We start from the raw sequence: 13108 nt of genomic DNA, 5'->3' as shown, positions 1-13108 counted from the left end.
GGTCAGAGTGTGTGTGTGTGTGTGTGTGTGTGTGTGTGTGTGTGTGTGTGTGTGTGTGTGTGTGTGTGTGTGTGTGTGTGTGTGTGTGTGTGTGTGTGTGTGTGTGTGTGTGTGTGTGTGTGTGCGTGCGGCTGTGCGCAGACACCACAGCTACACGGCAGCGCTCTGGAAAAAGGTCTGCTGTATGTAGTAGGTTTAAAGTGCTTAAAATAGATTGTGATCTTATATTAAATTAAAGGAGTAGTTCACCCAATTTGTATCAATTACACACCCCATGAAGCCATGAGTTCATTGGAGATGTTTTCATTTTTGTCACATTCCTGACCCGCTCATCAAATTATTGGCTCAGGAATGCGACAAAAACAAACAAGTCTCCTAGGGCAGGGGTTTTCAAAGTGGGTGACGGGGCACCCTGGGGTGCCGTGACAGCAGTCCAGGGGTGCCGCGAGATCATTTGATAATATTTGGAATTTATTTGGACACTTGAAAAAATAATTAGTATAATTTTAAACTTGAAGTACAAAGTTATTTTCAGTCAGTTCTAACCAAAATGGCTATTATCTCAACGTTTTCCTCGAAACATAATCACTAAAATATCGTCACTGTTGGGCAGAATCCTGTATCTCCAAGTTTCATCATACAAGACTGTCGCACAAAACTAGTGAAAACAGCAGATCTACAAGCACACAACGCAGCGTTGTGTGCTTGTAGATCTGCTGTAGTTTCTGCTGTAGTTTAGTACATTTTATAGATGATAAATACAAAAGGAACGGTTTTTGGTTTCCACCCGACAACGACGATATGGTATAAATATAAGGTGCTGGGAGTGAAAATTATAATGTAGGGGTGCCTCGGATTTAAAGAAATATTTATGGGTGCCCTGAGACAAAAAGGTTTGGGAACCCCTGTCCTAGGGATCAAGTCTTTGTGGGGCGTGTAATTGATAGAGATCCCCTCAAGGAAGGACCCCTGTGGGTCCCTGACCCCCACTTTGAGAACCAGTGCCTTCTCCATTCTCATCCTCTCACCTGCGTGGCGATCTGTGATGCATTGAGCTGAAAGAATGCTTGCCAACGGTCCTTATTGGCCAACCGGGAACGTTAGATTACCACCACTTTAACCATTATTTTAGGCTTTAACTATTGAAAAATAGCAGATAGACAAGAGCTTGTACATTTGCTATTTTTAGAAAATCGATAAAATATATTGACCCGATTCTATAAATGTCTTCCAAGTCCTTCTTCTAAATCAGTGGTTCTAAAACTTTTTCATGTCAAGGACGCAGAGATTTGAGTTACAAAAGTTCGCTTAGAAAAATGTATATTCAAAGATTTCCAAATTTTCAAGATTTTTCAAAAATAGCAGATCTACAAGCTCGCAGTGCGGCACTCGGTGCCGCGCTGTGAGCTTGTATATCTGCTATTTTTCAATAGCAAAAGTATGAAATAATCTCTGGTGTTAATTTGGTGAATGTGTGCAGTTATGTCTTTTTTTTTTTTTTTCATTATTTTTACGGCATGACTCTGAAAGTGGCAGCCATCTGAGGTCATTACGTCACCGGCTAGCCAGTCTGTCTGTTAAGGAGTGAGTGGCTGTCGAATAGGGGCTGAAACCATGCTCAAATATGGAGTTGAATGTGTCACAGACTGACATCCACATAAAGCCACGAATGATGTTTATTGTGGGTCCTTGAGGGAGTCCGAGGCGGTCCCCAGCTCAATGTTGGGTAACTTTGAGAGTGTACAAATGGACCCTTACGAGTTAGAGTTATGGGGGGTCCGTTGCCTATAGCGCATAGTAAACCTGTGGCCCTTGAAATTAAATGAATCGCACCTGTGAGAAGTGAGCAGTGCTCACTTCGCATGGTATCAAACACGACACACGTGCATATCTCCTTGTATGGGCCGTGACATCAGCTGTGGTGATCTCTGCATACTTTCTGTGACGTTAGTCTCGTGTGACGTAAGTCTCGTACTATATAGCGACTCACAAAGCCAGACAGACATAGGAAACGATTCACACCGCTCAAAAATCACACCTGGTGTGAAGTGAGCAGTGCTAATTATGAGTTATAATTTCATTAAGCGTCCGGCAAAGCTTGGCCCTGGGACTCTTCCAGGAGCACTGCTCGAAAAAGTGTGAGAATCCCTAGTTTTATTGTTCCCAGTCTCGTGTAGTATAAATACAGTGTAATGGTTTTGGTGTGTAGTCCACATAGAGGCCGTTTATGATTTCGAATAATGATATTTAAAGCGTGAATAATGATATCTAAGCGTGGCATGTCGCACCGGGATGGATACGAGTTGCGTTTGGGATCTGAGGATGGGTGTATGCGGGGCCAGTATGGCATCGGTAGGGCCACCCATGTATGATGTCACAGTATACTGTATGTGTGCCTCCTACCCTTTTGGCTGTCGCCTCATGTAAATCTATGCTCTTTATAGCCGTAGTAAATTTCCCTTTTCTTTACCGTGTAGTGGGAGGAGGGGAGGGAGGGGGTCACTTCAAGTGTGCGTCACCCCGGGGCAGTGCATGGTGTTAATCCAGGCAAGCAGCTTTACGCTTCAATGAAGCATCTGGAAACACATCATCAACACATATAGCACATACTGTACAGTACAGATTACAGTCAGCGCAGTCCCACCATGATATACACAATGTGTGTGACAGACTGACAGTTGACATTGAAGTGACAATTTAAGGACTTTTTTGTTTGTTGTATAACTTGTGTTGCAGTATTACAGTATACACTGTATGTACTGTAGCATCACAATACTTGAACAATAGTGACATGTCATTAAAAAGAAGAATAAAAACAAATGCTAAACAATGCTATAAAAACTGGTAAAACATTGGCAAAATTGTCAATTAATATAACAAAGAGGCAAACATTTTGAAGATAGCAGATCTACAAGCTCACAACGCCTCTCTTCACACTGGGTGTTATTTCTTTTCCTTACCTTAATTACTTTATTATTTTGATGTTATAGGCCATGAGCCAAAATCCCTCAACAGCGACACCCGCAGACAGATAGGTATGTTTTTTTTTCATTGCAGCTGAAAAAGCATTAGAACAGAGAGAGAAAAACAACCTGCCATGGCTCAGTTCAAACCTTTTAATACACGTTTGGAGGACCATGATAAAGACGTTTATGTTTTGTAAAAAAAACTGCACGTCATGAGACCTTTAATGTGTGTGTGTGCGTGTGTGCGTGCGTGCGTGCGTGCGTGAGTGAGTGAGACGGCAGTACCAGAGCCCCAGTTTGGGGCTATAACCCCTGTGTACCATGTGGTTGTATTGTACTGAGCCATGGGGCAGAGGGACCTGTACGCGCAGGGAGGATTTAAACCCCAAAGCCGGATTATAGAGAAAAGGGCTATTTTATGAAAGGTATGGCACAGAGTTGTAATGGAGTGGTCGTGTGTGTGTGTGTGTGTGTGTGTGTGTGTGTGTGTGCGTGCGCCTGTTTATGTGTGTGTCTCTGTCTCAGCGCTGTGTGGGTATCGGGAACGTGTGGATGTTTGTGTGCGTGTTTGCCGTGCACGTGTGTGTAAAGAGGGATTTGTGCCTAGTGGTTTAACATGGTAGCATTGTGAATGGACAGGTGGTACAGTAATCTGAACCAATCCCATTACATCTACCTGCTCCGGGAAGCATTACCAGGTTTTAAAGCAGCTCAGGGTGGATTGAAACCCTTAAGGACATCCCAGAGTGGCTTTTGTTCGGGGACAGTTCGGAAGGGTTTTCCTCGCTAATGCTTCGCTTATACTATTACCGCTCCGTCGACGCACACCGGAAATAGACGATCTACTAGCGCAGGGGTGGACTGGCTTGTAGGGCTTTTCACGATGACATATGACATTTTACATGCGATTTAATTGTCACTCAGATAATTGCAATTAACGATTTAATTGTGTTTGTCTTTGACACTTGCATTTCAGTTTGGCTTTCAGGTTGTGAGCTTGTAGATCTGCTATTTCCACTATTTTTGGAAACCTACTGGCTTGTCTATCATCTGAATACCGGCCTAGTGGCCCAATCACAGGCTACTGTGGCCCAGGAGTCCCACCCAAACATATAACGGCTGATACATTACAACTCGTCGCTGCCTTGACGTGTTGTGGTCTTGTAGAACAGGGGTTTTCAAAGTGGGTGACGGGGCACCCTGGGGTGCCGCGACGGCAGTCCAGGGGTGCCACGAGATCATTTGATAATATTTGGAATTTATTTGAAAAAATATTTCGCATTTTAAACTTGAAGTACAGTTATTTTCAGTCAGGTCTAACCAAAATGGCTATTATCTCAACGTTTTCCTCGCAACACAATCACTTAAATATCGTCACTGTCGGGCAGAAACCTCGTATCTCCAACTTTCAAATGTGTACGTCTTTTGGTAAAGCAAAGCCCTTCTTCATCGTACAAGACTGTCGCACAAAACTAGTGAAAACAGCCGATCGTTGTGTGCTTGTAGATCTGCTGTTTTCACTAGTTTAGTACATTTTATAGATGATAAATACAAAACGAACAGTTTTGGACATACGTACAAGGTTTCCACCCGACAACGACGATATCCTATAAATATATGGTGCTGGGAGTGAAAATTATAATGTAGGGGTGCCTTGGATTTAAAAAATATTTATGGGGTGCCCTGAGACAAAAATGTTTGGGAACCCCTGTTGTAGAACGTCTGTGTTTGGTTCATGCCAATTGTGGTGGGCCGGTCTGGGCCAAGATGCCAGGGCCGAATTCATGTCCCAGTCAAGCCCTTTACAAGCAAAGCAAATGCGCTGCGAGATTGCGGCTATTCTGCATTTCAAAAGGATAAGATGATTTGAGTGGCTTGGACTGGCTTCCCCCACCTTTCTTTATGCAGTGGTGTAAAGTAACTCAGTACATTTACTCAAGTACTGTACTTAAAGGGGCACTCCACCACTTTTCAACCTAAGTTCATATAATTGGTCCTCACTCAAAAATAGCTTTTTTTATTATTCTTTTTTTTTCTCAGAGGAGGGCTGTGGGCAGGTCAGAAACCCATTGTCTTGTGACATCATCGATTGCCAATCCAGCTTATAGAAACTGCAGGCTTTATATTCCTGAAAAGTTGCAATTTTAAAGTGGAAGCCATTGTTCTCGCGATAATAAAAATCAAAAAATTTCTTTCAAAAATATTGATTAATTTTTTGGGGGGAAAATGATGATGTCACAAGACGATGGATTCTGAACTTCCTTCAGCTCTCCTAGGAGACTTGGACTGAGTAGAAAAAATTGTGATATTTTATCATGAACATTAGTGAGGACAGACCTATTATATGAACACAGGTTGAAAAGTGGTGAACTACTCCTTTAAGTACAATTTTGAGGTACTTTTACTTTACTGGAGTATTTCCAATTTTCTGCACTTTCACTTCTACTCCAGTAGTGTACGTCACAGAGGCAAATATTATACTTTTACTCCACTACAATTATTTCAAAACTTTAATTACTAGTTACTTTGTAGATTTGTAGAAAACATACATTAACCACTTCAGCCCTATATATATTTCTGCCATTTGAAAATAGATGGTCACGAGCTCACGTGAGCTTGTAGAGCTGCTATTTTCAAAAGGTTTTTACACATTTTATACATTTGAAAACCTGTGAAATGGGACATTTTGCATAATGAGTGCTTTGTACTTTGGGTACTTATGAACATTTTGATACCAATACTTTTGTACTTTTACTCAAATAAATTTGTAATTCCGGACTGTATTTCTAAGTATGTATTTTATAAGTAAAACATTTGAGTACCTTTCCCTGCACCTTCTTTATGATTCAAGCCAGCCAGCCATTCTAAACCTGTGGGCTGGGGCCCACTGGTGGGCCGTGAGGAGATTAGAAGTAGGGCCCCAAATAATTGTTCCATAGTTTGTTTTGTTACAAATGTCAGACATGTAGTTGTGGGCTCGCCTAAAGGCGAGCACACGTATGTTATCTTCATTATTTATTTATTTCTATACTAGTCAGTATCCTAAAACTTTGGCGCGCTTCATCTCCTAAACGCTTACACCTTTCAACACCATTCAAATTTTTATGTGTTCAGCTTACTGAGGACAAGTGTGCGTGTATTTTTCTTTTTGAAATGTTTTGTAGTTTAATTATAAAAAAATAAAAATGTTTAACTTTAAGCACCCAATGCATTTCCAATGGGTCCCCAGAGTGGAGAGAAGGATAATAGACCCATGTTTATGTTAAGGCGCTGTGGCTGCAGTGTTCACACTTCAGATATGCTATCTATATCATTGCGTTCACACAGGTCTGCTCTCTGATTTGATCCAAATGTCTAAGCTGTGTGATGTATAAAACTATAGTTATAGTTAAAACTATAAATAAATGTCCCTCTCCACTCTACTGATTACACAGCTGTGATCAAGAATCAAGTCCGGGCGATGGGATGTAAATCCCATAGCCATATATCCTAGAGCCCGCAGGGACAGTCAGCCATATTAGTGGTTGTTGTTGGTTGTCAGGGAGATATCAAAACCAATGCATTTCCAAGTCAGATCCACAAACACAATAAAAGCCATGCTCCACTCCTCAGTCTGGAGTGGCCACATAGAAGAACGCCTTGGTTATAGACATAGTGGAGGACAGATGTGATCTGGGATTGTTAGCCTACAGTATATGCACTCAATATACTCCACTACAGTTGGAGTCCATTTGACAGTTGCTGGTTCCCAAACACAGAATCAAAAATGTAGATCTAGAACACATATAATATGTACAGTACAGTAAGGTTCAGTAGAGTACAGTAAAAGTACAGTAAGGTTCAGTAGAGTACAGTAAAGTACAGTAAGGTACAGAAAGGTACAGTACAGAAAGGTACAGTAGAGTACAGTACAGTAAGGTACAGTAAAGTACAATACAGTACAGTAAGGTACAGTAGAGTACAGTAAAGTACAATAAAGTACAGTAAAGTAGAATAAAGTACAGTAAGGTACAGTGGAGTACAGTAAAGTACAGTAGAGTACAGTAAAGTACAGTATAGTAAGGTACAGTAGAGTACAGTACAGTAAGGTACAGTACGGTACAGTAGAGTACAGTATAGTATAGTACAGTAAGGTACAGTACAGTACAGTAAGGTACAGTAGAGTACAGTACAGTAAGGTACAGTAGAGTACAGTAAAGTACAGTAAGTTACAGTAGAATACAGTAAAGTACAGTACAGTAGAGTACAGTAAAGTACAGTAAGTTACAGTACAGTACAGTACAGTACAGTACAGTAAGGTGCAGTACAGTATAGTAAGGTACAGTACAATACTGTAAGGTACTGTACCTTACAGTACCTTAAAGTATCCTATTTGTTGGGTTGGAACCGAGCCCACACTGTTTCGAAGGAACAGTATTTCTAGTTACAATATGTTATGATACAGGATTACATGGCTAAAAGAAATGTGGGGTTTCACCCCAAAACATCTTGTCTTGCATATCGTCACTGTCGGGTGGAAAACTCTTACGTCCAGGATAAAAAAAAAAAAATAGCAGATCTACAAGCTCATACTCGGTGCCGCGCTATGAGCTTGTATATCTGGTATTTTTTGAATAGCCAAAGTATTTAAAGAAATAGCGGTTAAAGTGGTTACGTGACACAGATGATTTACAAAAAAAAAACACAAAAACTTAGAATATGGTAATAGGAGGTTTCTGCCTGAAGGCAAAGATATACTGTATCGTTAGAGTATTAAGACAGGAAAATAAAAAGTTTCTAAAAAGTTTTTGTCTCAGTATTTCTTGCAGTGCAGTTATGACAAGCTTCCGCCCCCACATACTGCAACATGGGGGGCGGTGTTGTTGACACGCGGCCCCACTGGAGAATGAGGTGTCTGCCTGCAGTGCTGGTGAAAGTACTCTTTTTCTTTTACTAGAATAAAAGTATCAATCCTGCAAAGAAGAATTACACTCTTACGAAGTAAAAATCCAGAATAAAAAATGTTCTTGAGTAAAAGTACAAAAGTATTGGCATCGAAATATACTTAAAGCACCAAAAGTAAAAGTAGTCGTTATGCAGAATGTCCCGTTTCACGTGTTTCAGATGTGTAAAAAATCTTTTGAAAATTACCGATCTACAGGCTCACAATGCATCGGCTAGTTATTTTTCGTAAAGATCGAAAAGTATGTAGGGCTGAAGTGGTTAATGTATGTTTTGTAATAATAATCAAAATCTACAGTAGTAACTAGAAACTAAAGTCAAATCATCGTGGCTGAGTAAAAGTATGTGTAAGTGGAGAAGAGGTAAAAGTATTGAACATTTTAAATACTGAAGAAAGTCAAATAAAAATACCTCAAAATTGGAGCTTTTTTCTAAACTACTTAAAATTAGCCTGACACTCAGCCTGAATTGACATTTCGTTTCACTTCAATCGCCAAAACAAAAAATTTAAAGGGGTGTGGCTAGCGATTCAGGGTCTGGAACTAGGCTAACTTAAAATAGTTTTGAGGAAAAATGCTGCTTTTTGTCCCAAAGCAACTGCAAAAGATTGCTGCTATTTGTTTAAAGCTGTTAAAAGCTTTATACCCTGTGTATACTGTATCCACACGTTTCCAGTGTCCCATGAGCCCTTGCGTGAAATGTGGGCATCGTGTTTTCTTATGCTAATAAAAGCTCCCTTGAAATGAATTTAATTGAGTTGAGTTGAATTGAGGACCTAGTGACTAAAGACCCTTCTCCACTACAGGGCCGAACTAGAACCAGAACTTTCCAGAACCAAGAACTTTCAAGAACCCGTGAAGTTCCAGGACCAAGTTCTGCTTATGTTTCCATATAACCAGACCAAAGAAGAGTAGCGGCGCTGCTCATACTGTAGGTTCCCAGAACTCAAGTTTAGTACTACATCAAGAGCAGGACCTAAAAAGGTTCCCAGAACCTTGTCTGAAACCTGGCCGTGCGCTATGAAAAAAAAAATGAAAAAAATAATAGGTTCATGTTCTGGAAAGTTCAGGTTCTGCCTCGTAGTGGAAAAGAGGCTTTAGTTTACACACCACGGCCCCTGACACGGTGGGAAAGGCGACACTGGCGGCGAGCGTCACTGAGCCACTCGACGCCTCCTCCACTGTGGCTACAGCCGTCGTAAACAGTGAGCGTTTGATGATGACGCGTGCGTCCGATGCTTTCAGCCTGTCAGGGCCATAACACGCCCCTGTTGTTCATTTCTTTATTAGCCGCAGCTGTGTTGCTTACATCACTGGCTCTCAACTGGGGTCCACCCTGACCCCCCCCCCCCCCCCCCCTGCTATTTCCACAATTTTTTTAAATGTTTGAAAATATATATTTTTTTCAACATGGAAACGATGACAAAATAATTCCGATTAGATGATTATGTCTAATAATTGTGATAGGCCTAGGTGGGTTATGCTTAATCATTTGGGGATCTTGTTGACATGGAAAACCTTTGTAACCGCCGTCTTGCATCACAGCATCAGGCCAGTCGTGTGTGGCCTGCCATGTTTTTACCCCGCTGTAGTTCTGAACCTGACCCGGGAAAACAAACAACAGCATCAGCCTAGGGGTTCCATCTCTCCTTTAAGTGGTTAATGACTCCTATGACTTCCATTGAACGTGACGTGTTGCCTGTTGCTTTGTTATCTGAAGGCACAGTAATTAAACCGGTGACATATTGTGCGGTGTTACATTTAATGTTAAATAACGCTTTGTCTTGAAGGCTGGAGCCAGTATGTCTGGAAGCACACGCACACGCTGTTATCGTGGCTGGAAGAAAAGCCATTCTCTCAGCATCTCCTTAGTAGTTAGTTATTGTAGCAGACGTGCCATTAGTTAAGGTTGAGATGGGGTTTTAATTCTGCCCGGCAACACCATCATTTTATGTTTACAGTTTCAAACGTTAAGTGGAATTGCCAGTGATGTGTGTGCAATTCTCCTCTTGTGTGTGTGTGTGTGTGTGTGTGTGTGTGTGTGCGTGTGTGTGCGTTTGTGTGTAAAGGGCTGTCCATACTGTTTTAGACCACCGAACATTTCGTGAGGAAAGTGCAGCTTTCCGAACTCAAATTCAGGTTGAATTTGTAGTTGAACCGGACCTTTCAGACAAAAAGTTTGGTGGTCGGAGACCGCTACACTCCCTCTGCCAACCAGGGGAGACAATGGACTGACCTCATGCTTCCTTCTATGCATGAAGAGTCTAAGTTGCTTCTTTTCACCTGACAGGGGGGAGTTTCCCCCGGTTGGACGTAGCGTGTGGAAGGAACACGTTATTCCAACCAGTTCCTTTCCCCTCCATCAGGCGCCCCGGCTGGCCAGGGGGAGGCAGTATAGAGACCAGGATTACTGCATGTTTTTTGTGAGGGTACCTACCCTACACCTGGAGGTCTATTAGAGTAAAGTTTACTCCATAGACACATGCAAAACAGAAAAAGTACAAAACTATGGCACCACCTCTTTAAAGTACATGGAGTACTTTTTCCCAGCACTGATGATGTGTCTCTCCCCTTCTCTCCCCCCTCCCCCCACCTCTGCCCAGATACTGGAAGACCAAGTTCCAGCTGTCTCCAAAGCGTCTGAGCACGGGCATCCTCATGTACACCATCGCGTCGGCCATGTGCGACCAGATCCACCTTTACGGCTTCTGGCCCTTCGGCTGGGACCCCAACACGGGCAAGGAGCTGCCCTACCACTACTACGACAAGAAGGGCACCAAGTTCACCACCAAGTGGCAGGAGTCCCACCAGCTGCCCGCCGAGTTCAAGCTGCTCTACCGGATGCACACTGAGGGCCTGATCAAGCTGCGCCTCTCGCACTGCCCCGTGTAGCCGCGACCATGTGGCCGAGGCGTGGATGCCGCGTGGACAAGACGCGGAACGCCGCATAGCCGCAACGCGAACACCATGACAGGACCAGGGGCGTCACAAGGGGGGGGGGGGGGGGGGGAGGAGGAGTGGGACTGAGTTACCCAAGGTGGAGGGGTCCTTAATTATTTTATACTTTAGCCATTGAAAAATAGCAGATATACAAGCTCACAGCTGCGCTGCAAGCTTGTCGATCTGCTATTTTTGAAAAAAGTCGTGAAAATGTGTGCAAATCTTTGAATATATGTGTTTTTTTTAAGCGAACATTTGTAACTAAAATTTTGCTTCTGGGACGGTCCCTAGCATTAAATATTTTGAGTTGGGTGTCTGTGGCCAAATACATATCATTTTGGGGGTCCTTCACATGAAAATATTTGAGCACCACTGACAAGGACAAGGACAACAACAAGGATTTGAAACATTCAAAGATTTGCACAAAATGTTCACGACTTTTCAAAAGTAGCGGATCTACAAGCTCGCAGCCGTCCTGTGAGATTGTATATCTGCTATTTTTCAATATAGTTAAAGCACAAAATAATGTGTTTCCCAGTCTAAATGGGTTAAACCCCCTCCCCCTATGAAGAACATTCATGGGGGGCCTGTGAAGGGCTCAGACACCCCTGGTCAGGATGCTAACCCTGATGTGGCGTCCGCGACACGTCAGGACGTTAATATTTCATACCGCCTACTGCGCCTAGGAGCCCCCGCAAAGCAACCCGGGCTTCTTTTACTGCTGATAGGGCTGGGCTAACATGGGCTAATATATCAAATACCAACCATACGTTTTTTTGAACAAATACCTCGATATCGATATTGTGACGGTAGTGATTATTGCGCTGTGGCGATGATGTCGCGTTGTGACGATGAATATTGGTAATATCGTATTGTGACGATGAATATCGATGATATCGTGTTGTGACAATAATATCATTTTGTGATGGTCATTTTCTTTTTAAAGATCGCAGGTCTACAAGCTCGCAACGCATCACCATAAGACGCCATGTAAACTTGCAGATCAGCTATAATCAGTCATTTCGATTTTTTTATATATATAAAATAGGGCTTAAGTGATTAAAACCAGTAAAAAGACAACACTCATACCATATCGTGATATTACAATATCTCAAATCCCAGATGTAGTCTCATATCACGATATCGCTGTACAGTAGTATAATATCAATCCATTTCCCACAGCCCAGGGTGTTAATATCATACTACTGCTGTCTGAAACGTTGGGTTCTTTCCCAGTATGTTGACAAACAACGTGCTGAGAGCACAACTTGGCCCGGGCCGTCAAAGCAACACGGTAATGTGCTTGTAATTGGCTCCGATGCAAGCAAAGAAGGCAGAAAGCCAGGCTTTTCCTTATCTGTTCTTTTCCATCGACCACCACGGTAATGAATCACAGCGAAAGTTGACTGGATGACTGACCGTAGAGCGGCCCGAACGAGTAGAGCGGGCGTGAAGGACACGTGTTCCTGGAGGAACACAGGCCACATTAGCAGGGCCATGATTCCATTTTAAGGAGAAGAACATGGCCCGGGATCAGAGGTCATCAACCACAACGTCCGTGGCAAAGACTGGGTCTCGTCCATTTTAGATTGTCTTTTTTTTTTTTTTTACAAACCATTAAAATGTTCCTATTTTTATCATAAGACCCATTCATTTCTTTAGAATATGACACTGATTTACTAGGACACAAGTAGGTATAACATATATAGTGTATTAGAGTCCAGCTACTTCTAGTGGTTCTCAAATGTTTTATTTGCAAGGACCCTCTTAACTCTGTAAGAGTGTACAAATACATATTTGTACACTGCACGAGTGCGTGCATTTTTCAGGGTTCCCACGGCCTGAAAAGGTTGAGAACCACTGGCATACACTACCTGTCTTTGGGCATTGCGCATAGGAGTAAGAGACCTGTTATTGAGCTGAATTATTGTTATATAGTCCTGGAAATTGGGTTAAATATTCTGGAAAGGTTTTGGAAATTAATTGGTAAAAAATTTGTGGGAACCCTGATTTTTAAACATGTTAAAAAACAAGACCCCCAGTGCGTTGTAGGAAGCAATTCATTCAGATTTGATTATGTGAATATACTTTTAAAGATTTCTTTTTTGGGGGGGGATTGTATGCCTTTATTGATAGGACAGTAGACTGACAGGAAATGGGGGGGAAAGATGGGGAGTGACATGCGGCAAAGGCCGTCCGGATCGGGAATCAAACCGGGGACGCCGCCAGGCATCCATGCCTACTGTATGTGGCAATGCCTAA

At 42.4% G+C, this 13108-nt stretch overlaps 1 protein-coding gene across 1 annotated transcript in view; it reads left to right on the top strand.

Annotated features, from left to right (window-relative positions):
- LOC308299808 (alpha-N-acetylneuraminate alpha-2,8-sialyltransferase ST8SIA3-like) overlaps positions 1-10798 on the top strand; it is a gene marked incomplete at both ends in the record, with an annotated part of 32982 nt that extends 22184 nt beyond the window's left edge. The window contains one exon of the mRNA XM_080743594.1: positions 10510-10798. Coding sequence (XP_080599720.1) covers positions 10510-10798 — 289 coding nt within the window. The remainder of the gene's footprint in view (positions 1-10509) is intronic.
- Between the last annotated feature and the right edge of the window lie 2310 nt (positions 10799-13108).

The sequence above is a fragment of the Nannobrachium achirus genome (genome assembly GCF_963921795.1).
Source record: "Nannobrachium achirus genome assembly, chromosome: 15".
NCBI lineage: Eukaryota > Metazoa > Chordata > Actinopteri > Myctophiformes > Myctophidae > Nannobrachium > Nannobrachium achirus.
This window is presented reverse-complemented; position numbering and strand designations above follow the sequence as displayed.